Raw genomic sequence first — 27,161 nt, forward strand, 5'->3', positions numbered from 1 at the left:
ATGAATATCATGAAAGACTAAAATGATTATGGAATATAAACTAATACATTTAATCAGAAGGTTTTTCATTGAATAAAAACTCAGGAATCAACCTTATTAGGTACAGGAACAGTGGAAGGAACTGCTGAAGATCAGGCTAACATGAAGAGCAACTAAAGAGTCAATTCAAAGAATTCAATCAATTCAAGAACAAGGAACAGTAAATGATCCTGACAGGTAAGAGGCCTAACGCTAAGATAATATAAAGAAAAAGCACAAGGGAAAAGTTGTAAATCACTTAAACAAAACCGTTGCTGAAGCCTTGGTTTCATGGATGGCCTTCTATGAGGAGTACCCACCACTGAGAGGTGATGGTGAGTATGAAAGCAGTAACGAAACACTGAATAAAAATATTAGGTTAAAAACTGGATATTGATCACTCTTGGTTTGTAGCCAATGATTCCATATAAAATAGCTTTTGCTTGTTTTGATTTTAATATATATGTCTGGTCACAATGAAGAAAATATTAAGTAACATTTGGAATTAGAAAAGTCATTTAATCTTACAATGGTCCTCATATACAAGATTTGGGTTTACTAAATAAATATTTATACATTCCTTCCATTAAAGCTTTGTCTTTTAATTCTAAGACTTACTCTCCTAGTTTTCAGAATCCCAGATGACTCAGTGCTCCCTGATTATACTCCATATAATCATTCAGTAAAGGCATATAACCAAATCCTCAAAGACTATTGACCAAAAAGTTCGTTTGGGTTTTTCCGTAAGATGTTTGGCCAACCCAATTAACTGATGGATCTTCACAGGTGACTAAGTTAGTTTGGGATCTGCGGCTGCCATTTCTCCTAGTGGTTCCCAAGGTCATGGCTCCTTTCTTTCCCTGAGCACAATCCCTTTCTTGGTGGAAATGGCTGTAGCTCTTAGGGAGTTGGGGATTTACACAACCCTCACCCTCCAGTAGACTCAATCTTCAAAGGGCCTTTTCTCTTCTGGGAAATTTATTTGTGGTCATTCTTTGTTGGCCACAGTAACACATTTTTCAAAACATAATTTATTGGACTTGATATTCCCAGTCCTGGTTTTATTAAACCAAAAAGTATGCATTACTATCTTAATGGAGTCAAAACATTTTCCAAAATAAATTTGTACCTAGTCAACTCAATTCTTAAAATTGGGAAACTCTTTTAGGAAATATAAAAGTCCTTCCCAAGTGCTAGGGTTAGGTTCCTAGATATCCTTGTGATCAAAGAATTCATGATTATAGGATTAAAGAACTATGAGGAATAATAGAGTCCACACTTATGAACATAAACTTAAAAGTTTATGAAAATGCTTTCATTTTTATGAAACATAGCCCACAACATAAAAATGATTTTCAACATGTTTTAGGCATTTAATTTACAAATAATGCAAACTATTGATTATTAATTTATAAACTCATCCTTACTAGGAACCTATCAGTCAGTCTATCCCTATCTCCCACTTTCAAGATATTTATAATTTGTTTTTGTCTTGTGGAAGATAGTGTACATATCAAGAAACATTATATTCTACATTTGTGCTTGCAATCAAATGCTCAAGGCTTTTCTGATTTTCCTTTTACTTCGGGTTTCTAATTCTTGCCTTTCTGATTCTGCTGTAGTCTAAGGAAAACAATAATTTGAATACTTAAAAAGGAAAAAAAAAGTTTGGGGGGACATTTATTCAACCTTCTGGGTTGGTATTTTTTAAAAAATGTTTCTTCAGGGCTTCCCTGGTGGCGCAGCGGTTGAGAGTCCACCTGCTGATGCAGGGGACACGGGTTCGTGCCCTGGACCGGGAAGATCCCACATGCCGCAGAGCGGCTGGGCCCGTGAGCCATGGCCACTGAGCCTGCGCGTCTGGAGCCTGTGCTCCGCAATGGGAGAGGCCACAACAGTGAGAGGTCCGCGTACAGGAAAAAAAAAAAAAAATTTCTTTAGAGGATTATCTCATTATAGATATGCTCGTGGGAACATCATGCCAAAGCCAACAATTTCCCTTCCAATAGAGGCAGGCAGGTCTAAGGCCCAGTTAACCTTTTTATCTTGTAGCTTTACCAAAACATCACTGCAAAAACCTCTACATTTCTACCTGCATTTATTCCCAGGTTAATTTTTTTCTCCCTTTTAAAATTATTCCCAGTTGTAATGACTTGCAAATTTCAAAGAAAAACAAAAACATTTATTGATCACTTACTGTGTGCCATATACTTTCCTAAATGGCGTACATGGATTAATTTATTTAACTCTCTCACTAAATTTTAAGTGGCTTTTATCACTCTGTTGATAAGAAACTGAGGCTTCGAGACATTAAGTAACTTGCCCAAGAGCACAGACCTAGAAAGTAGCAGAATAGGGATTTGATCCAAAGAAGTTACACAACTGAATCCATGCATGCACTATAATTTTCTCATGTTATAGATTTATTTTCTGATAAATTTCTCAGGTGTTTGCATTGCCACTGTAAAAGTACATATAGTCTGTCCTCCTTACCTGCAGGTTCTGTATTCACAGTTTCTGCATCCAAGGTTTCAACCAGTCACAGATTTCTGTCCTGGAACCAATCCCCCATGGATAAAGAGGGAGGACTGAATATGATATGACATGATATAATACAATATTAATGTAATGTAATGTAATTGCTTCTACTTATTTAGCATGCAATATGCAAAATAGAACACTAGGTGGCAACAAATGTTAAGGAACTATAAGAAGAAAGTAACCATTTCATAACAGTAATAAAGTAGTTGGTTTTAAAATTAAAATATGTATGCTGTTTCACTCTTTAATCTCAGAAAGCAAAATTCCTAATACTTTTTTTATACATCTTTATTGGAGTATAATTGCTACAATGTTGTGTTAGTTTCTGCTGTACAACAAAGTGAATCAGCTATATGTATACATATATCCCCATATCCCCGCCCTCTTGAGCCTCCCTCCCACCCTCCCTCTCCCACCCGTCTAGGTCGTCACAAAGCACCGAGCTGATCTCCTTGTGCTATGCAGCAGCTTCCCACTAGCTACCCATTTTACATCTGGTGGTGTATATATGTCAACGCTACTCTTTCACTTCGTCCCAGCTTCCCCTTCCCTTCTGGCATCCTCAAGTCCATTCTCTACATCTGCGTCTTTATTCCTGTCCTGCTATTAGGTTCATCAGTACCATTCTTCTAGATTCCATATATACACGTTAGCATATGGTATTTGTTTTTCTCTTTCTGACTTACTTCAGACTGTAGGTCCATCCACCTCACTACAAATAACTCAATTTCGTTTCTTTTTACAACTGAGTAATATTCCACTGTATGTATCTGCCACATCTTCTTTATCCATTCATCTGTCGATGGACATTTAGGTTGCTTCCATGCCCTGACAATCGTAAATGGTGCGGCAATGAACATGGTGGTACATGTCTCTTTTTGAATTATGGTTTTCTCAGGGTATGTGCCCAGTAGTGGGATTGCTGGGTCATTTGGTAGTTGTATTTTTAGTTTTTTAAGGAACCTCTATACTGTTCTCCATAGTGGCTGTATCAATTTACATTCCCACCAACAGTGCAGGAGGGTTCTCTTTTCTCCACACCCTCTCCAGCATTTATTGTTTGTAAATTTTTTGATGATGGACATTCTGACCAGTGTGAGATGATACCTCATTTTTTTTTTTTTTTTTAGCGGTAGGCGGGCCTCTCACTGCCGTGGCCTCTCCCATTGCGGAGCACAGGCTCCGGACACGCAGGCTCACGGGCCCAGCCGCTCGGCGGCATGTGGGATCCTCCCGCACCGGGGCACGAACCCGTGTCCCCTGCATCGGCAGGCAGACTCCCAACCACTGTGCCACCAGGGAAGCCCTCATTTTGGTTTTGATTTGCATTTCTCTAATGATTAGTGATATCAAGCATCTTTTCATGTGTTTGTTGGCAATCTGTATATCTTCTTTGGAGAAATGTCTATTTATGGCTTCTGCCCATTTTTGGATTGGGTTGTTTTTTTGATATTGAGCTGCATGAGCTGCTTGTATATTTCGGAGATTAATCCTTTGTCAGTTGCTTCGTTTGCAAATATTTTCTCCCCTAGTATGTTTTAACATACCTTAGAGATAAAAACTGCCAGACTTGCACTGCATTTTGTAAACTGCTTAGAAATCAATCCTTGAGTTATTACTAACTCAGTGAAAAATAGATTTACAATACACAATAGCCTTTCTAGTTCTTAACCACTAAGATTTGAAAAGCACTAATTACAAAAATTCATACTAATATTTAAAGCTAATAATTAACTTTACTTCAGTTCAACAACATTTATTGTACAATTAATATGTAAATGGCCATGTGAAGAATACAATGATAGATGTCACAGACCTGGTTTTTAAGGTCTTTTGGTGGAGAGGGCTATGTAAACAGCCACAAAAATTATACACAGCTTGCTAGGAATACACAGAAGGAAGAGATTAATTCAAACAAGAAGGTGCTGGGGAAAACTTCCGAGAAGACTGCCATCTGAGTTGCCCCTCATAGAATGAATAGATACTTCACAGATGGATACAGTGCAGGAAAGTACAACATGAGCAAATTCATGGAAATAGTCAATTGTAGGTCACGTTATAGAAACAGTATAGGTTATATGAAAACTTGTAGTGAAAGATAAGGCTAGAAAAGTTAGAGTGGGACCATATTGTGAAAGATCTGGAAGGTCATGCTAAGGATTTGTCTTATTCTACTGCAAGAAGAGAGCTGCCTGAACAGGGAGATTTACAGTTTAGGAAAACTTTGGCAGCAATGTGAAAGATATACTGGAATTGAAAGAGACCTGGGGGAGACCAATTAGAAGGCTATTGCAATAGGCCACATAAGAGTATGTGAAGACTTGAACCAGAGCAGGAGTATAGGTATGGAAGCTGCGGGCATAACTTAGTAGGGGTTTTTGAAGATACGGTGAGAGTTTGATAACTGATTGGATGTTGACAGTGAGGAATGGGGAGGACCCAAGATATTTTAAAGGTTCCAAGCCAGGGCTGTTGGTAAGATGATAATACCATTATCTGAGAAAAGATAATACAGAAAATTGTAGAAGGAAAAGGAGTGACAGACAGTAAGGAGGAGAGAATTTACAATTTGGTGGTGTAGAGTTTCAGATGCTAATGGCATATCATCCATAAAAGAGGTCTAGTAGAAGCAAGAAATGTAGGTCTGGGGCACAGAGGAGTTCTTAGAGCTAAAGGCACAATGTGGAGGTGGTCAAGTGAGGGGGAGACACAAAGTCCTGGAAATTAGGGCAACATGGCTGGACGGCTAGGAACTGACTGAGGAATGTCTGCATTCTAGGCTTGTGGAAAGCAAGTTAAAAGACATGTGGAAGAGTAGACAAGAGCAATGCAAAGAGGACCCACAGAGTGAAATATCAGATTAATCAAGGGGAAATGATGATATGTTATGCTAGTACAGTTAATGTCTTCCTGGAGTTGGGTCAAATGAAGACTGAGATGAAGTCACTGGGTTTAGTAATCAGGAAGTGACTGGTGACCATAAAGTGACCAATTCAATAACATGAAATCAGACTACAATTTGTTAAAAGACTGACTGCAATGTGTTCAGAAGTGAATGGAAAGCTACAAAGGTAAAGACAATGGAGAATGAAGGATGGAAGATACAAGAAAGATGTGATAACAAATGTCTCAATGTCCCTGAAACCCTAGAAGTAGGAGATATCAAGAACTTAGAGTGATTCATCTTGGGAAGTAAGAGGAACAGATAAGAAAGAAAAAAATGAGAAGACACATTTGAGGGATGAGAAAGTGTTGATGAGGCTCTTGTCAGTTGGTTGTGATCTCAGTAAAGTAGGTCAGCTATTGAGAGTGAGGTGCTAAGAGTGGAGTTGGGAAAATGAACAAAGTGGCATTCCTGTCTAGTCTAAAGTACATGTGGTAGGGAGACCTTCAAGAAGGTGGAGGAGTAAGATGTGGAGATCACCATCCTCCCCACAAATACATCAGAAATACATCCACATGTGGAACAACTCCTACAGAACACCTATTGAACACTGGCACAAGATATCAGACTTCCCAAAAGATGCCCTCAGGCAACCTACATGCAGAAGCAGGGCCAAAGCCAAAGCTGAACCCCAGGAGCTGTGCAACCAAAGAAGAGAAAGGGAAATCTTTCCCAGCAGCCTCAGGAGTAGCAGATTAAATCTCCACAGTCAACTTGATGTACCCTGCATCTGTGGAATACCTGAATAGGCAATGAATCATCCCAAAATTGAGATGGTGGACTTTGGGAGCAACTGTAGACTTGAGGTTTGTTTTCTGCATCTAATTTGTTTCTGGTTTTATGTTTATCTTAGTTTAGTATTTAGAGTTTATTATCATCGGTAGATTTGTTTATTGATTCAGTTGCTTTCTTCCTCTTTTTTATATATATAGATATATTTTTTTCCCTTTTCTCTTTTTGTGAGTGTGTATGTATATGCTTCTTTGTGTGATTTTGTCTGTATAGCTTTGCTTTTACCATTTGTCCTAAGGTTCTATCTATCCGTTATTTTTCTTTGTTTTTTTGTATAGTTTTTAGTGCTTGTTATTGGTGGGTTTGTTTTTAGGTTTGGTTGCTCTCTTCTTACTTTCTTTCTGTTTTATTACTTTTTAATTTTTTTTATTAATTTTTTATTTTAATAAAATTATTTTATTTTTCTTTCTTTTTTTCCTCCCTTTTCTTCTGAGACATGTGGCTGACAGGGTCTTGGTGCTCCAGCTCGGTGTCAGGCCTGTGCCTCTGAGGTGGGAGAGCCGAGTTCAGTATATTGGTCCACCAGAGACCTCTCGGCTCCATGTAATATCAAACAGTGAAAGCTCTCCCAGAGATCTCCATCTCAATGCTAATACCTAGCTCCACTCAACTATCAGCAAGCTACAGTGCTGGAAACCCAACGCCAAATGACTAGCAAGACAGTAACACAACCCCACTCATTAGCAGACAGGCTGCCTAATATCATAATAAGGTCACAGACACCCCAAAACACACCACTGGACGTGGTACTACCCACCAGAAAGACATGATCCAGCCTCATCCACCAGAACACAGGCAAAGTCCCCTCCACCACGAAGCCTACACAATCCACCGAACCAACCTTAGCCACTGAGGGCAGACACCAAAAACAGCAGGAACTACAAACCTGCAACCTGCAAAATGGAGACCCCCAAACACAGTAAGTTAAGCAAAATGAGAAGACAGAGAAGCACACAGCAGATGAAGGAGCAAGGTAAAAACCCACCAGACCAAACAAATGAAAAGGAAATAGGCAGTCTACCTGAAAAAGAATTAGAGTAATGATAGTAAAGATGATCCAAAATCTTCGCAATAGAATGGAGAAAATACAAGAAACGTTTAACAAGGACCTAGAAGAACTAAAGAGCAAAGACACAATGATGAACAACACAATACATGAAAAATTCTCTAGAAGGAATCAATAGCAGAATAACTGAGGCAGAGAAACGGATAAGTGACCTGAAGTTAAAATAGTTGAAATAACTACTGCAGAGCAGTATAAAGAAAAAAAAAAAAGAATTGAGGACAGTCCTAGAGACTTCTGGGACAACATTAAATGCACCACGATTCGAATAATAGGGGTCCCAGAAAAACAAGAGAAAAAGAAAGGGACTGAGAAAATATTTAAAGAGATTATAGTTGAAAACTTCCCTAATATGGGAAAGGAAATAGTCAATCAAGTCCAGGAAGCTCAGAGAGTCCCATACAGGATAAATCCAAGGAGAAACACACCAAGACACATATTAATGAAACTATCAAAAATTAAATACAAAGAAAAAATATTAAAAGCAGCAAGGGAAAAACAACAAATAACATACAAGGGAAACCCCATAAGGATAACAGCTGACCTTTCAGCAGAAACTCTGCAAGCCAGAAGGGAGTGGCAGGACATATTTAAAGTGATGAAAGTGAAAAACCTACAACCAAGATTACTCTACCCAGCAAGGATCTCACTCAGATTTGATGAAGAAATTAAAATCTTTACAGACAAGCAAAAGCTAAGAGAATTCAGCACCACCAAACCAGTTTTAAAACAAATCCTAAAGAAACTTCTCTAGGCAGGAAACACAAGAGAAGGAAAAGACCTACAATAACAAACCCAGAAGAATTAGGAAAATGGTAATAGGAACATACATATAGGTAATTACCTTAAATGTAAATGGATTAAATGCTTCAGCCAGAAGACACAAACTGGATGAATGGATACAAAAACAAGACCCATATATATGCTGTCTACGAGAGATCCACTTCAGACCTAGGGACACATACAGACTGAAGGTGAGGGGATGGAAAAAGATATTACATGCAAATGGAAATCAAAAGAAAGATGCAGTAGCAATTCTCATGTCAGGCAAAATAGACTTTAAAATAAAGACTATTACAACGGACAAAGAAGGACACTACATAATGATCAAGGGATCAATCCAAGAAGAAGATAAAACAACTGTAAATATTTATGCACCCAACATAGGAGCACCTCAGTACATAATGCAAATGCTAACAGCCATAAAAAGGGAAATTGATGGTAACACAATCATAGTAGGGGACTTTAATACCCCACTTTCACCAATGGACAGATCATCCAAAATGAAAATAAATAAGGAAACACAAGCTTCAAATGATACACTAAACAAGATGGACTTAATTGATATTTATGGGACATTCCATCCAAAAACAACAGACTACACTTTCTTCTCAAGTGCTCATGGAACATTCTCCAGGATCGATCATACCTTGAGTCACAAATCAAGCCTTGGTAAATTTAAGAAAACTGAAATCAAATCAACTATCTTTTCTGACCACAATGCTATGAGAGCAGATATCAATTACAGGAAAAAAAACTGTAAAAAAAATACAAACACAAGGAGGCTAAACAATACACTACTAAATAGCCAACAGATCAGTTAAGAAATCAAAGAGGAAATCAAAAAATACCTAGAAACAAATGACAATGAAAACACGATGACCCAAACCCTATGGGATGCAGCAAAAGCAGTTCTAAGAGGGAAGTTTATAGCAATACAATCCTACCTCAAGAAACAAGAAACATCTCAAACAAACAACCTAAACTTACACCTAAAGCAATCAGAGAAAGAAGAATAAAAAACCCCGAAAGTTAGCAGAAGGAAAGAAATCATAAAGATCAGATCAGAAATAAATGAAAAAGAAATGAAGGAAACGATAGCAAAGATCAATAAAACTAAAAGCTGGTTCTTTACGAAGATAACCAAAATTGATAAACCATTAGGCAGACTCATCAAGAAAAAAAGGGAAAAGACTCAAATCAATAGAATTAGAAATGAAAAAGGAGAAGTAACAACTGACACTGCAGAAAAACAAAGGATCATGAGAGATTACTACAATCAACTCTATGCCCATAAAATGGACAACCTGGAAGAAATGGACAAAATCTTAGAAATGCACAACCTGCCAAGACTGAATCAGGAAGAAACAGAAAATATAAACAGACCAATCACAAGCACTGAAATTGAGACTGTGATTAAAAATCTTCCAACAGGGCTTCCCTGGTGGCGCAGTGGTTGATAGTCCGCCTGCCGATGCAGGAGACACGGGTTCATGCCCCGGTCCGGGAAGATCCCACATGTCGCGGAGCGGCTGGGCCCGTGAGCCATGGCCACTGAGCCTGTGTGTCTGGAGCCTGTGCTCCACAACGGGAGAGGCCACAACAGTGAGAGGCCCGCGTACTGAAAAAGAAAAAAAAAATCTTCCAACAAACAAAAGCCCAGGACCAGATGGCTTCACAGGTGAATTCTATCAAACATTTACAGAACAGCTAACACCTATCCTTCCCAAACTATTCCAAAATATAGCAGAGGGAGGAACACTCCTAAACTCATTCTACGAGGCCACCATCACCCTGACACCAAAACCAGACAAAGATGTTACAAAGAAAGAAAACTACAGGACAATAACACTGATGAACATAGATCCTCAACAAAATACTAGCAAACAGAATTCAACAGCACGTTTAAAGGATCATACACCATGATCAAGTGGGGTTTATCCCAGGAACACAAGGATTCTTCAATATACGCAAATCAATCAATGTGATATGAACAAATTGAAGGAGAAAAACCATATGAACATCTCAATAGATGCAGAAAAAGCTTTTGACAAAATTCAACACCCATTTATGATAAATATCCTCCAGAAAGTAGGCATAGAGGGAACTTACCTCAACATAATAAACGCCATATATGACAAACCCACAGCCAACATCATTCTCAATGGTGAAAAACTGAAACCATTTCCACTAAGATCAGGAACAAAACAAGGTTGTCCACTCTCACCACTGTTATTGAACATAGTTTGGCAAGTTTTAGCCACGGCAATCAGAGACAAAAAAGAAATAAAAGGAATCCAAATCGGAAAAGAAGTAGTAAAGCTTGTCACTGCTTGCAGATGATATGATACTATACATAGAGAATCCTAAGGATGCCACCAGAAAACTATTAGAGCTAATCAGTGAATTTGGTAAAGTAGCAGGCTACAAAATTAATGCACAGAAATCTCTGGCATTCCTATACACTAATGATGAAAAATCTGAAAGAGAAATTAAAGAAACACTCCTGTTTACCACTGCAACAAAAAGAATAAAATAGCTAGGAATAAACCTACCTAAGGAGACAAAAGACCTGTATGCAGAAAACTATAAGATACTGATAAAAGAAATGAAAGGTGATACAAACAGTTGGACAGATATACCATGTTCTTGGATTGAAAGTATCAACATTGTGAAAATGACTGTACTATCCAAAGCAATCTACAGATTCAATGCAATCCGTATCAAACTACCAATGGCATTTTCCACAGAACTAGCAAAAAAATGTTACAATTTGTATGGAAACACGAAAGATCCTGAAGAGCCAAAGCAATCTTGGGAAAGAAAAACGGAGCTGGAAGAATCAGGCTGACTTCAGACTATACTACAAAGCTACAGTAATCAAGACAGTATGGTAATGGCACAAAAACAGAAATATAGATCATTGGAACAGGATAGAAAGCCCAGAGATAAACCCAAGCACATATGGTCACCTTACCTTTGATAAAGAAGGCAAGAATGAGAAATGGAGAAAAGACAGCTTCTTCAATAAGTGGTGCTGGGAAAACTGGACAGCTACATGTAAAAGAATGAAATTAGAACACTCCCTAACACCATACACAAAAATAAGCTCAAAATGGATTAAAGACCTAAATGTAAGGCCAGACACCATCAAACTCTTAGAGGAACACATAGGCAGAACACTCTATGACATAAATCACAGCAAGATCCTTTTTGACACACCTCCTAGAGTAATGGAAATAAAAATAAAAATACACAAATGGGACCTAATGAAACTTAAAAGCTTTTGCACTGCAGAGGAAACCATAAAGAAGACGAAAAGACAACCCTCAGAATGAGAGAATATATTTGCAAATGAAGCCACTTACAAAGGATTAATCTCCAAAATTTACAAGCAGCTCATGCAGCTCAATATCAAAAAAAACAAACAACCTTATCCAAAAATGGGCAGAAGACCTTAATAGGCATTTCTCCAAAGATATACAGATAGCCAACAAACACATCAAAGGATGCTCAACATCACTAATCATTAGAGAAATGGAAATCAAAACTACAATGAGGTATCACCTCACACTAGTCAGAATGGCCATCATCAAAAAATTTACAAACAATAAATGCTGGAGAGGGTGTGGAGAAAAGGGAACCCTCTTGCACTGTTGGTGGGAATGTAAATTGATACAGCTAGTATGGAGAACTGCATGAAGATTCCTTAAAAAACTAAAAATAGAATTACCATATGACTCAGCAATCCCACTACCGGGCATATACCCTGAGAAAACCATAATTCAAAAAGAGTCACATACCACAATGTTCATTGCAGCTCTGTTTACAATAGTCAGGACATGGAAGCAACCTAAGTGTCCATCGACAGATTAATGGATAAAGAAGATGTGGCACATATATACAATGGAATATTACTCAGCCACAAAAAGAAACAAAATTGAGTTATTTGTAGTGAGGTGGATGGCCAGAGAGTCTGTCATACAGAGTGAAGTAAGTCAGAAAGAGAAAAACAAATACTGTATGCTAACACATATATATGGAATCTAAAAAAAAAAAAAAAAAAAAGCTTCTGAAGAACCTAGGGGCAGGACAGGAATAAAGACACAGACATAGAGAATGGATTGAGGACACAGGGAGGGGGAAGGGTAAGCTGGGACGAAGTGAGAGAGTGGCATGGACTTATATATACTACCAAACGTAAAATAGCTGGCTAGTGGGAAGCAGCCACGTAGCACAGGGAGATCAGCTCGGTGCTTTGTGACCACCTAGCGGGGTGGGATAGGGAGGGTCAGAGGGAGGCCCAAGAGGGAGGAGATATGGGGATATTTGTATATGTATAGCTGATTCACTTTGTTATAAAGCAGAAACTAACACACCATTGTAAAGCAATTATACTCCAATAAAGATGTTAAAAAATATAACATAAAATAAAATTTAGAAAAGTATATGTGGTAGTCAACTGCAAGGAAAAGAATTGCTAAACAGTACTTATACACTGAACGTGACTGGTATTACTCTCCTGTGGAATTCATTGTTGCTTTCTTACATGGCTTCCCTCAGTAACACTTGATAGGCTGAAAATGATAGGAAAAACATGTATAATTTGGTTTAACTTTCACGTGGCACTGGTAAAGTAGTTAAATTGGAAAGGTAAGAATAACAGAATTCTAGAGTGTTACTGAGAGCACACTGCAATTCCCTTAGCGGATACTTACTGAGTACCTATTACTTACCAAACACTATGTAAGATACTAGGGATTTAATAGTGACAAGATGGACAAGTTACTTCCTGCCAAGGAGTTTAAAGTTTAATGAAAGATACAAACAAATAACCAATAATAATACATTTTGATAAATGCTGTAATGAGCAGTTCTGAATTGGGGGCAATTCTGCACCACCCCCCTCAGGGTCATTTGGCAGTGTCTGGAGATATCTTTGGTTATCAGAACTTGGAGGAGAGGGATGTGCTACTGGAATCTAGTGGGTAGAGACCAGGGATGCTGCTAAATATCCTATAGCATGGAGGACAATCTCTAAAACAAAGAATTATGTACATCAAAATGTCAACCATGCCAAGGTTGAGAAACCCTGCTCTAAAAGTACATAAGAGGTATATCAAATCTAGACATGGGAGATCATAGATTTTCTAGAGACAGTGGCATGAAGGATGAAGAAAATATCCAAGCAATGGTGTGGAGAAGAATTTGCATGGCATGTACAGAGACCCAGAGGCTAGAAAAAGCATGGCATAAACACAGGGATTAATAGCCATCACCATCACCACAACTACTTATTGAAGAAATATTTTGTGCCAGAGTTTCTATAAGATAACAGATATAAATTTTAAAATACAGTCCTTATTAAAATCCTATGTGTCAGATATTATTTCCATTTCACAGATGAAGAAAAACTGAGGCACAGAGAACTAAATAACTTGCCCAAGGTCACACAGCTGGTGAATGGTGGAGCTGGAAGTTGAATCTAGGTCTTGCTAACTCTACTAAGACCATGCTCAACCTCTAAATTCTACTGCCTTTCCAAGCTGACAGGGGCTGAGTCTGTTGGAGGAGAGTAAAAAGTGACACTAAAGGGTTGAAAGGAAGCACATTAGGACAGACCTCATAAGCATGTGAAGTAGTTTGGAGATTACCCTGAAGGCAGTGGGAAACCACTGATGGATTTTAATCAGAGAGTCACATGATAAAATCTGCTTTGAAGAAAGATCACTTCTAGCTGCATTGTAGGGAATGGAGTGAAGGAAAAGAGACAAGGGATGTTAAAATTCATGAATCCAGAGATTATAGTATCCTGAACAAGAAAGGTGACAGTGAGGAAAGAATTCAAGCAAACTTCAAGGATTAAAACTCCTATTTAGTGATTGGTTGGAAGCCAAAGGAGAGGATGAAATCCAGTTCCCAATCAGGGCATGACAGTGGACAAAAGTGCCATTCAGCGAGTAGAGAACACAGCTGTTTTGATAAAGTGAATATAATGAATTTAGTTTGAGATCATAGAATTCACATCTAAATGGAAAGGGAAGAGGAACAGCCTGAAGATAATAGATAAAATGAGATATGAGAGGAGGTAGAAGAACTGGAGGCAGTTATGAGGACACTGAGTAGATTTAACTGAGATAGGGAGGAAGAGAAAAGGCTCTGGTCAGAGAGATCAGTTTTAGAGTTTGAGATCTCGTGGACCCTTCAGTTCACGTGGGAGTTACAGAAGAACATACAAAATGTTAGAGTTAAGGAAAGCAAAGTGTGTCGGGACTAAGATGTTGCATATGTTAACAGTATGGATGTGGAAACCTTTCAGAATGATGAAAAGAGATAAAGTAGAGGGTGCTATGGACTGAATGTTTGTGCCTCTCCAGAAGTCGCATGTAGAAATCTAACCCCCAATATGATGGAATTAGATGGTGGCCCTATGGGAGGTGATTAGGTCATGAAGGTGGAGCCCTCATGAATGGGATTAGTGCCCTTATAAAATAGACTTCAAAGAGTTCCCTTGCCCCTTCCACCATGTGAAGACACAGTGAGAAGAGAGCTGTTTATGAACCAGAAAGTGAGCTCTCACCAAACACCGAATCTGCTGGTGCCTTGATCTTGCACTTTCCAGAACTATGAGAAATAAATGTTTGTTGTTTAAGCCACCCTGTCTAAGGTGTCTTTGTTATAGCAGCCTGAAAGGACATAGACAAGGGGGAAAAGTGTCAGAGGCTAAAGCTCTTAAAAGGTGTCAAAGATCTTACAACTATTTTATAAACCCAAGCGATGGATGATTTTCTTTAAAAAAAATATCAAATAGTGTCTTCCAGATTGAGAGTTTATATTGATTAAAATTAGGGAGAGGAGAATCAACGATGATTTCAAAGAGAAGTGGTAAACTAACTTCAAAGAGGAGTTAGTAGGTACGAAAGCAAAGGCCTGGAAACGGCAGTATGGGGTGATATGAATGCTGACCCCTCCATCACAGTCACATGAGATAAAATGGACAGCAAAGGGCTTCACTGGAGGTTTTGAGGGTCATAACATCAGCAAGGGACAGCTAGAGTCAGTCCAAAGGAAGACGTAAGAGTGTTTGAGGAAGTAAAATATTTTAGGGCATTTGGTCAGAATGAACATAAGTTTCAAAAGGCATAGGGGCATTATGAGGGTCAAATGGTCTAGGAAGAGTTAAAGATGGTCTGGATAGAGATAAATGGGTAAGGCAATGACTGAGGAGAAGCTTAATATAAAGGTGATTAGCCCAATAGTTTAATAAAATAGTGATGCTACTATATGGCTTAGACCAATGTTATCTAAAGCATTTTTTGTGATAATGGAAATGTTCTATATCTGCACTGACCAATACAGTAATCACTAGCTACATGTGGCTACTAAGTACTTGAAGCGTGGCTAGTGTGTTTAGGGAAAATACATAGCAACTTTAATGGTTCAAGGTGTGGCCCCCAAACACAGAAATGAATCATCAGTAACCTCCTACTATTCAAAGTGCTTAGAACACTGCCTGATCACTAAGTGTTAACTATTACTGTCATTATCATTATCATTAAATGTGTTTGACTTAAGCACACAATGGATACAGACTCATAGATAAAGATGCTATTAAATACACATATATTATTATTGTGGCATATCTGGATGTTCTCAAACTTTCCCAGGTATAGAGGAAAAACATCTGTCTTCACATACATGAGCATACGCAAATGGGTGACTATGGGTGCTAATAGTTTCACTTCACATTAAAAGTTATCGGCAAATAAAAAGATTAAGCATACAAGTCTCTCCAAGTACTGCATCACAACATAATACTATTCTTTCAATAGTGATACAGCAAGAGAATTTGCAGGGGAATAAGAATTCTCCAAAGAGCAAATTTGTTTACTTTAGAAAGTCAACATTAACAAACTGGTATTCACTTTGTGTGTTTGGAAAAAAACAGTTTAGCTATGGAGAATAACCAAACAAATACTCAGAAAAGAAAAAAAAAAGGCAATTATGGCATGCCTTTATTTTATTAGACTTGCCTTGGTTTTCTCAAAGTTGGCCTCCTCAGTCATTTGCACAGCTTGTTTCACCTGCTCATAAGCACTTACTTCTCTTTGCTGCACCTCTGTCAAGCTGCTCCTCACGGAAACTAGTGCAGACATTAAGTCATCTCTTTCTCTGTCAGCACAAAAAGAACATTGAAAACAGCAAATGATCAAATGATCATGTATTCATACGTCAGGAAGAAAAAAGCATTAATATGTATTAGAAGAAGAGCCAGGGCAGGCCAGCTCAGCACATATTCAAGCACACCCCAGAGAAACACCCTCTGTCCTCACTTGGTGAGGGGCAGGCAGAGCAGCCAGAAAAGCCATGAGCATTCATGGCAGGAATGCATCCACGTGGGATAATAACCAATTATGGAGAGGACTGGCACACTGAGGGCTGGATAGGGAAGCCCAGAAAAGAGGAAATTAATTTAAAAATTAAAAAGGTGGGGGGCAGAAAAGGAGACAAAAGTAATAAAGTAGGGAAGGTGGGGATTGTACTTCAAAGCAGAAGTAACCATGGTAAGAAGGGACTACTGAAATTTTGTTTACACTGTCGACTCCCCTCTCTACTAGAACAAACATATGTCCTTTCCTTTTCATCTTCCTTCACAATCCTCTTTTTCACCCTTCTCTATGAATTAAAAACTTTCACCTACTTATGAACATATTTCTTCTTTCAATGGGTAGTACTGGTGAATCACTCAAGTGCCCTGGTTACACATATAATGCTCATTATTTTACAAAATCTTATCCCACAGGTTTTGACCCTTGCCTAGATCCATCCCTTCCTTAGCAATTTTCAGAAGTACCCTAGGCTAAGCTATTTCTTGGGGATAGAATTGAACTGAATGCCAAAATGCGTTGGCATGTAAAATAGCAAGGATCCAATCTTATGGATTAAATAAATCCATATAAAATTCTACATGGCCAGCCCAACACCAGGCCTGAGTGAACCTCTCACAATGGGAAATTTTACATGATATATCAATGTGAGAATGAGAGGGCAGTTCTCCAAATTACCATCTTCCAAGGCAAAATTTCTTTAACTGCTTAAAAATACCATGTGAATATTTTGGTGAATATGATCAAGGAGTTTTTCAAACAAAGCAAGCAATACAGCATTAACCCTGTAACATGCCATCATGATCCAGATGAAAGAGCAGCTGAGGCAGAAGATGAGGGAAGAAGCATGGGTGTCAGTTCTGGGATGAACTAACAAGCATGTAGTATTTAAGGAACCTAGTGCAACAATCAGAGCAAAAAGGAGAATAATCTTGGCCAATGTTTAAAATAAGGAAAAGGGAGAGTTGGGCTGATACATACATGAGCTTCATCTTGAAATATGGAGTGCCTAAGAAGTGCCTTTAATTCTTAAGTTATTCCACAGTTGCTAGCAGTTTTAAGCTTTATTAAGCATTGCTAATAAGTATTATCACTGTTTTTAAAAAGAAAGTCTAGAAGGCTAACTACAACATTTCCTTCTTCCTCATTTCTGGGAAGTTCCTACCCATAGTCTTTCAAAGCCAGCTATACAGAAGATTGCCAATCACCCACCCCCAAGTCACAAGCTGGACTGAAGTCCCAGGATAGTACAGTAGTAATCATTTCTCCTGTCTGAAAAGTACACTGAAGCTCCTCCAAAGCACTATGAGCTACAGAAAGGAATTTAATATAAAGCAGTTCCACCCTGATTCCCATTTGAAAGTATTTTGATCATTAAGAAAGAAAGAGCGGTTATTGTTGCTCTTACCTAGTTCATGACACAATGAGGTCTGAGTGGAAGGCAGAAATTAAAAAATACTATAAGGACTTCAAACCAACTTTTAAATTATATCCAATGTACTCAGCAGTCGTTAAGTATTCCCTCCAAAAAGTCCCAAGTGCCCTAACAAAACACCACAAACATATGGGTCGTCTGGTCTCCAAGTTGTGCCTGATCCTCTCCTTTTCAGCTGCCCAACGTTGTGTCACATAGTCAATAAATTACATGCTAAAAAATCAACAACATAGTTTAAAACTAGTGTTACAATGCTACATTTTGAATAGAGACCAGGAAACTCTTTTGATTTATCATATTTGGGATATAACTTTTTAAAAATCCATATTAGAGTCATGCAGGAAATACTATGATACAGTTCTTTGAGGGTTCAGGCTTCTAACTATGCTTCAAACTAGAAATCCAAACGTAAAAAGTTTTGGTCACTCTTCAAAGTCAGCATACACTCAGTATTCAGCATTCTGCATTACTAAACTGAAAGAAACTGAACACCAGCTTAGGTCATATAGACAAAGATTTTCATTTATAATAAAAGCAGAAACCTTCCATAGTATACTGTTATTAAGGTAGAACATGAGCCAATGACACGCTGACAAAGCAGAAAACCGAACTGAGAAGGTTAACATTTATTTTAAGAGGCTAAGAGCTGAAATTTAGGATAGAGACAAAGAAATATATAACTGAGCAAAAATCTAATTCCTAAATGACTGCCAGACTTGGAATCAATGAAAACACTGTAGCTTCCTTTCAAAATATTTTTCTCATGACCTAAAAGGATAATATGAAATGCAATATAATAGGGGGGAAAAAAAGTTTTTTATTTGTTGATTGGTTTTGTCAGACTACTTAGTTTATCTTAGACTATCCTCTTTATCTGCATGACTTTGAATATGTTTTTCCATTTTAAAATTAAATTTTCATTACTTTCTCCTTATAATAAATTAATTACCAATATGGTTAGGGACCTATTTAACACATACTTTCAATTTCAATGCCTTCTTCTGCTTCTCCAGTGGTAATCACTGTTAAATATTGTGTGTTTATTCTTTCATATCTTTCTCTACGCATATGTATGAACCTGGAGAAAATATATAGTAAGGTTGTGAATGGACCTCTGAAGGAATACAAACAGTTTCATACCAGGTATGTCTTTCTCATCTTGTTTTATTTTTTTCCTTCAACAACATATTTTGGAACTTGGTCCCACATTAGTACATATAGATCTACTTCAATCATTTGTTTTGGCTGTGTATAAAATTTCATAGTTATCTCAACTGTAGTTTAGTTATTCTTCTTTGAAGAATATTTAGGTTGTTCACATCTAAAAGAAAAACCTCTTGTTTTCTTCTACACCCAGTTTCTGTATTCACAACACTTCTGATACCACATGTGTAGGTTTTCCACATACAGCACTTCTCTCAATTCTCAGTGGACACTAACTCAATTCTGACAGTAACTGCCTGGAGTTGGTACAGACCCCACAGGTTAAGGCTCAGTCCCACAAAACTGCCCTCCACTTTAGGTGCCAATTGCAAGTCCCAGGTATCTTGTATCTCTGACCAACTGGCCAGAAATCATGGGTTCCCATGACCCCTTCTAGGATTAAATACTTTGCTAGAACAGTTCACAGAACTCAGGAAAGTGTTTTCCTTACTATTTCCCCTTTATTATAAAAGACCCAACTCATGAACAGATAAACAGAAGAGATGCCTAGGGCAAGGTATGTGGAAAGGGGCGTGGACCTTCCATGCCCTGTCTGGGAGTGCCACCCTCTACTACCTCAATGTTTTGACCAATCCAGAAGCTCCCTAAACTCCATTGCTTAGGGTTTTTATAGAAGTTCCATAGGCATGCTTGATTAAATCATTGCCATTGGTGACTGGACTCCATCTCCAGCCCTTCCCCTTCCTAAAGGCTGGGGAGTAGAGACTGAAAATTCCAATCTTCTAATCATATGGATGGTTTCTGTGGCAACCAGCACTCCCATCCTTAGTGGGTTTCCAAAAGTCATCTACTTAACATAAACTCAGGAGTGGTTGAAATGGGCTTCTTAAGAATAACAACCTATTTCAGAAGCAGGGGACAAAACACAAAACACAACATATTAGTACAAAATATGTACCTATTACTTTTACCACTTAGAAAAATACAATAGTTTTAGGAGCTCTATGCAAGGAACAGGAGATGAAGACCAAAATACATATTTCTTATTAAATCACAATATCACGACACCATCACAAATAACGTTGCAAAAAGAGTTCCTACAAATGCCCCATTATGCACATACATACATTCTCTATGGTAGAGTCTGAAATGTGTAATACATAATTTAAATATTAATGAAGAGTGCTAAATTACCCTTCAAAGTAGTGTCAATTTATAGTTCCACCAGCAGGGTATGAAAATACACACTTATTCATAGCCTCATCATTCTTGAGACCTTTTTTAAATGTTCACCAATTTGATAGTTGGCATTTTTAAATGTATTTCCTTGAATAATAACAGGATGAATACCTTTTAAAATAAGATAAAACTTGCAAAGAAGAACTAGGTGAAGTGGAGATAAGCAGTCTCTAATAAAGAGTTCAAGGTAATGATCATAAACATGCACAATGAATTTGGGAGGAAAGTGGATGAACACAGGAAGATGTTTAACAAAAACTTAGAAAATACAAAAGGAATCAAACAGAGCTGAAGAATATATAACCGAAATTTAAAAATACACTAGAAGGAATCAATAGTAGGTTAGATAATACATAGGAAAAATCAGCAAACTGGAAGACAGAATAGTAGACAAACACACACACACACACACACACACACACAAGAGAAAGAAATACAAGCAAGAAACTAAAAACAGTCATAAAATGAAAAAGGAAAATAGCAAAAGAAGAAGGGACAGAAAAGAACTTCAAGAATAACCCCAAAACAATTAACAAAATGGCAATGAATACAGACTTATCACTAATTATTTTAAATGTAAATGGACTAAAGCCTCCAATCTAAAGACACAGAGTGGCTGAATGGATACAGAAACAACACCTGTATATATGCTGCCTACAAGAAACTCACTTCAGATCTAAAGACACAAACAGATTGAAAGTGAGAGGAAGGAAAAAGATAATCCATGCAAATGAAAATCAAAACAAAGCTGGGGGCAGCAATACTTTTATCAGACAAAATAGACTTTAAAACAAAGAGTGTAACAAGAGACAAAGGACATTACATAACGATCAAGGGATTGATCCAAGAAGATGATATAACAAGTATAAATATATATGCACCCAACATAGGAGCACCTAAATACATAAAGCAAATATTAACAACCATAAAGGGAGCTACTGACACAATAATAGAAGTGGACCTTAATATCCCACTTAAATCAATGGACAGATCATCTAAACAGAAAAATCAGTAAGGGAACACTGTCCTTATATGATACATTAGACCAAATAACTTAATAGATATATGTGGAACATTTCATCCCAAACCAGCAGATTATACATTCTCTCCATTCTCCAAGAAAGATCACATGCTAGGACATGAAACAAGCCTCAGTAAATTAAAAAAAATTGAAATCATATCAAGCATCTTTTCTGACCTTGAAATCACCTATGAGAAAAAAAAAAAAACTACAAAACCCACAAATACATGGAGTATAAACAATATGCTAAAAACAACCAATGGGCCACTGAAGATATCAAAGAAGAAATAAAAAATACCTGTAGATAAATGAAAATGAAAACACAATGATCCAAAATCTATGGGATGCAGCAAAAGCAATTCTAAGAGGGAAGTTTATAGAGATACAAGCCTACTTCAGGAAACAAGAAAAATCTCAAATAAATAACCTAACCTTACACCTAAAGGTAGTAGAAAAAGAAGAACAAACAAAACCCAAAGTTAGCTGAAGGATAGAAATCATGAAGATCAGAGTGGAAATAAACGAAATAGAGTCTAAAACAACAATAGAAAAGATGAACGAGAAGTTACAACCAACACCACAGAAACTCAAAGGATCATAAGAGATTATTATGAACAATATTATGCCAATAAAATGAACAACCCAGAAGAAATGGACAAATTCCCAGAAATGTACAATCTCCCAATACTGAACCAGAGAGAAATAGAACATATGTAGACCAATTACTCATAATGAAATTGAATTAGTAATTTAAAAAATCTCCCAACAAACCAAAGTCTAGGACCAGGTGGCTTCACAGGTGAATTCTACCAAATGTTCAGAGAAGAGTTAATACCTATCCTTCTCAAACTATTCCAAAAAAACTGCAGAGGAAGAAACTCTTCCAAGCCCATTTTATGAGGCCAGCATCACCCTGACACCAAAACCAGACTGAAGAACCTAGATGGAAATTAAATATCCTCAGCAAAATACTAGCAAACCAAATCCAACAATACATTAAAAGGATCATACACCATGATCAAATGGGATTTATCCTAGGAATGAAAGAATTTTTCAATATCTGCAAATCAATCAGTGTGATACACCACATTAACAAACTGAAGAATAAAAACCATATGATCATCTCAGTAGATGCAGAAAAAGCTTTCTGACAAAATTCAACATTCATTTATAATAAAACCTCTCCAGAAAATATGTTTAGAGGGAACATACCTCAACATAATAAGGGCCATATATGATAAGCCCACAGATAACATCACAATCAACAGTGAAAAGCAGAAAGCATTTCCTCTAAGATCAGGAATAAGACAAGGATTCCCACTCTCACCACTTTTTGGATGGGGGGCGGGCAGGGGGAGCAGAGAAAGGTTTATTGCAGGGGCGTGCAAGGAAAATGGGGGACTGATCCCCCCAGAAACCCTAACTCCCTGAACGGTTTCAGCAAAATATTTTTAAGGGCAAGCTGAGGAAGGGGTGAGGTTGGTTGTTGCAAACTTCTTGGTGCAGGAATCCTTTGTCCATGAAGGTTAGGTCACAATGTTCCTGTAAACCTCCAACAAAACAACTGTTACTCTCTGTTCTGCAACTTTTTATCTCTATATGAATGGAAAAGTGTTATACTCTTAAAGGTCAGAGCCTTGAGAATGGGCTATCCTGTATATTTCAGGCTATAGGCAACATTCTTAACTTGAAGCAAAAGCCATAGAATACAAAGGTTAAAGTAAAAGAAACAGATTTTATATGGAGTCAGATTTGTTCTTCCCTATCACAGTATCAGACTCAAGGACACCACCAGCTATTCTCAAAACAGTATCTGCTGGCAGCTGCCACCTGCAACCTGATGGTCTCAAGGTCCCTCCTTGTAACTAAGCAATCATTTCAAGCCCCAGCCAATCGTTGCTTAACAGGCACCCTTACTTCTTCTTCTTTTTTTTTTTTAATAAATTTATTTATTTATTTATTTTGGCTGTGTTGGTTTTGTTTTGTTTTTTTACATCTTTATTGGAGTATAATTGCTTTACAATGGTGTGTTAGTTTCTGCTTTATAACAAAGTGAATCAGTTATACATATACATATATCCCCATATCTCTTCCCTCTTGCATCTCCCTCCCTCCCACCCTCCCAGCTGGTCACAAAGCACTGAGCTGATCTCCCTGTGCTATGTGACTGCTTCCCACGAGCTATCTATTTTACATTTGGTAATGTATATATGTCCAGGCCACTCTCTCACTTTGTCCCAGCTTACCCTTCCCACTCCCCATGCCCTCAAGTCCACTCTCTAGTAGGTCTGCGTCTTTATTCCCGTCTTGCCCCTGGGTTCTTCATGACCTTTTTTTTTTTTTCTTAGATTCCATATATATGTGTTAGCATATGGTATTTGTTTTTCTCTTTCTGACTTACCTCACTCTGTATAACAGACTCTAGGTCCATCCACCTCACTACAAATAACTCAAGTTCATTTCTTTTTATGGCTGAGTAATATTCCATTGTATATATGTGCCACATCTTCTTTATCCATTCATCTGTCAATGGACACTTACATTGCTTCCAAGTCCTGGCTATTGTAAACAGAGCTGCAATGAACATTGTGGTACATGACTCTTTTTGGATTATGGTTTTCTCAGTGTATATGCCCAGTAGTGGGATTGCTGGGTCATATGGTAGTTCTATCTTTAGTTTTTTAAGGAACCTCCATACTGTTCTCCATAGTGGCTGTATCAATTTACATTCCCACCAGCAATGTATGAAGGTTCCCTTTTATTCACACGCTCTCCAGCATTTATTGTTTGTAGATTTTTTGAAGATGGCCATTCTGACCGGTGTGAGATGATACTTGCAGCTCCACTTATTCTACACAGTCAACTTATTTAATTTTGACGCTTACCACTTTTATTCAACATAGTATTGGAAGTCCTAGCCACAGCAATCAGACAAGAAATAAAAGGAATCCAAATTGGAAAGGAAGAAGTAAAACTGTCATTGTTTGCAGATGACATGATACTATATGTAAAAAATCCCCAAGATGCCATCAAAAAAATAATAGTCATCAATGAATCCAGTAAAGTTCTAGGATACAAAATTAATATACAGAAATCTGCTGAATTTCTATACATTAACAATAAACTATCAGAAAGAGCATTTAATAAAACAATCCAATTTCCCATCGCATTAAAAAGAAAAAAATACCTAGAAATAAATCTAACTAAGGAGGTAAAAGACCTATAATTGGACAGCTATAAAACACTAATGAAAGAAATTGAAGACGGCAGAACAAATGGAAAGATATCCCCTGTTCATGGATTGAAAGAATTAATATTGTTAAAATGTCCATAGTACCCAAGGTAATCTACAGATTCAATGCAATCCCTATCAAGATACCAATGGCATTTTTCACAGAACCAGAGAAAATAATTCTAAAATATGTTTGGAAACAAAAGACCCTGAATAGCCAAAACAATGTTGAGAAAGAAGAACAGAGATGAAGGTATCACACTCCCTGATTTCAAACTATACTGCAAAGCTACAGTAATCAAAACAATATGGTACTGGCACAAAAATGGACACATAGACCAATGGAACAGAACAGAGAGCCCAGAAATAAACCCATGCTTACATGGTCAATTAATCTATGACAAAGTAGGCAAGAACATACAATGGGGAAAAGACAGCCTCTTCAATGAATGGTGTTAGTAAACCTTGACAGCTACATGCAAAAGAGTCAAACTGGACTACTTTTTCACACCATAAACACATATAAACTGAAAATGGATTAAAGAATTAAATGTAAGACCTGCAACTATAAAACTCCTAGAAGAAAACATAGCCAGTATGCTCTTTGACATTGGTCTTAGCAATATTTTTTTGATATATCTCCTCACAAGAGAAACAAAACAAAAATAAACAAGTGTGACTACATCAAACTAAAATGCTTTTACACAGTGAAGGAAACTATCAACAAAATGAAAAGGCAGCCTTCTGAATGGGAGAAGATATTGGCAAACTATGTACCTGATAAGGGGTTAATATCCAAATGACATATCTGATAAGGGGTAAATATCCAAAGAACTCATGCAACTCAACATAAAAAAATAGCCTGATTAAAAACTGAGCAGAGGACCTGAATAGACATTTTTCCAAAGAACTCAAATAGATGGCCAATAGCCACATGATAAGATGCTCAGCAACACTAATCATCAGGAAAATGCACAATTAGATAGCACTTCATACCTGTCAGAATGGTTATCATCAAAATGACAACAAATAACAAGTGTTGGCAAAGATGTGGAAAAAAGGCAACTCTAGAGCACTGTTGTTGGAAATGTAAATTAGTAAGCCATTAGGTAAAACAGTATGGAAGTTCCTCAAAAAATTAAAAGTAGAAAAAAAAAAAATTAAAAGTAGAACTACCATAGGATCCAGCAATTTCACTTCTGGGTATTTTTCAGAGGAAAACAAAAACAGAAATTCAAAAGGATGTATGCACCCCTATGTTCATTGCAGTCTTATTTCCAATAGCCATGATATAGAAGCAACCTACATGTCCATCAACAGATGAATGGATTAAAGAGTATGTGATGTATGTGTGTATATACACATACATAAACAATGAAATATTACTCAGCCATACAAAGGAATAAAATCTTGCCATCTGCAACAATATGAATGGACTTAGAGGGTATTATGCTAACTAAAATAAGTCACACAGCGAAAGACAAATACCATATGATTTCACTTATGTGTGGAACCTGAAAAACAAAACAAAACAAATGAACAAACATAACAGAATAGAAACAGACTCATAGATACAGAGAACAAACAGGTGGTTGCCAGAGAGGAGGGGTTTGGAAGGATGAGTAAAACAGGTGAGAATAAGCACTACAAACTTCTAGTTACAAAATAAATAAGTCAAAAGGATGAAATGTACAGCATGGGGAATATAGTTAATAATATTGTAATAATTTTGCATGGTGACAGATATTACTAGACTTTTGTGGTGATCATTTTGCAAATGTATAGAATTATCAAATCACTATGTTGTACACCTGGAACTAACATAGTATTGTGGGTCAATTACACTTCAATTAAAGAAAAAAAGAATGAGTACTTCCTCGTGTATTATCTTCCTCTTTTATTGCTTACCAGTTCCTAATCTATATCCATTTTGCAACTGGGCAGTTTTTCTTTTCTGTTTCTTTCAAAGGAAATTATTTATACATTGTACCAAAATTTTTGTTATATAAAATGTAAATATTTTCCCATCTTTTTAGTTTGTAATATTGTATCATAAGGATGTTTTGTTTTAATGGAATCAAGTTTTTTTTTTTCCTTTATGACTCTCACTTCCCTCGTCATGCTCAGAACTTTAATTAGCCCAAGGCCATAAAGATATTTTTCTATATTTTCTTCTAATACTTTTGTAGTCTAGAATCATATCTAGGTCTTTAAACCATCTTGAATTTACTTTTGTGAAGTATGATTCCGTTTTTTTTTTTCAAATATAAACAAGCAAATTTTTAACTTCTCTGAGCCTCAGTTTCCTTAGTTGTAAAATGAGGGTAATGTATTTACCTCACCAGTGCTTTACTAAGATTAAAAGAGATTATGTTTTTAAATTATCTGGCACAGTCCTTGGCATATAAGAAATGTTTACCACACGTTACTTGTATCTGAAAATATATTTAACATACTTAATAAATTGTCATTATGTTAAATATATATAAGTTAATAGTATATTTAAGAATTAATAGAATATTTAACAAAAAGCAGGACTACCACT

General features: G+C 37.1%; 1 protein-coding gene across 8 annotated transcripts in view; it reads right to left on the reverse strand.

Annotated features, from left to right (window-relative positions):
- Window positions 1–27,161, reverse strand: part of SDCCAG8 (SHH signaling and ciliogenesis regulator SDCCAG8) — a gene marked incomplete at its 3' end in the record, with an annotated part of 251,152 nt that overhangs the window by 172,512 nt on the left and 51,479 nt on the right. For 7 of the 8 annotated variants that reach the window (XM_082834464.1, XM_082834463.1, XM_082834465.1 and 4 more), the window contains one exon: window positions 16,172–16,310. In XM_082834464.1, the coding sequence (XP_082690590.1) occupies window positions 16,172–16,310 (139 nt within the window). The remainder of the gene's footprint in view (window positions 1–16,171; window positions 16,311–27,161) is intronic. The other variant, XM_082834462.1, reaches the window with a different exon arrangement.

Source organism: Leucopleurus acutus (assembly GCF_964270905.1).
Source record: "Leucopleurus acutus genome assembly, chromosome: 2".
NCBI lineage: Eukaryota > Metazoa > Chordata > Mammalia > Artiodactyla > Delphinidae > Leucopleurus > Leucopleurus acutus.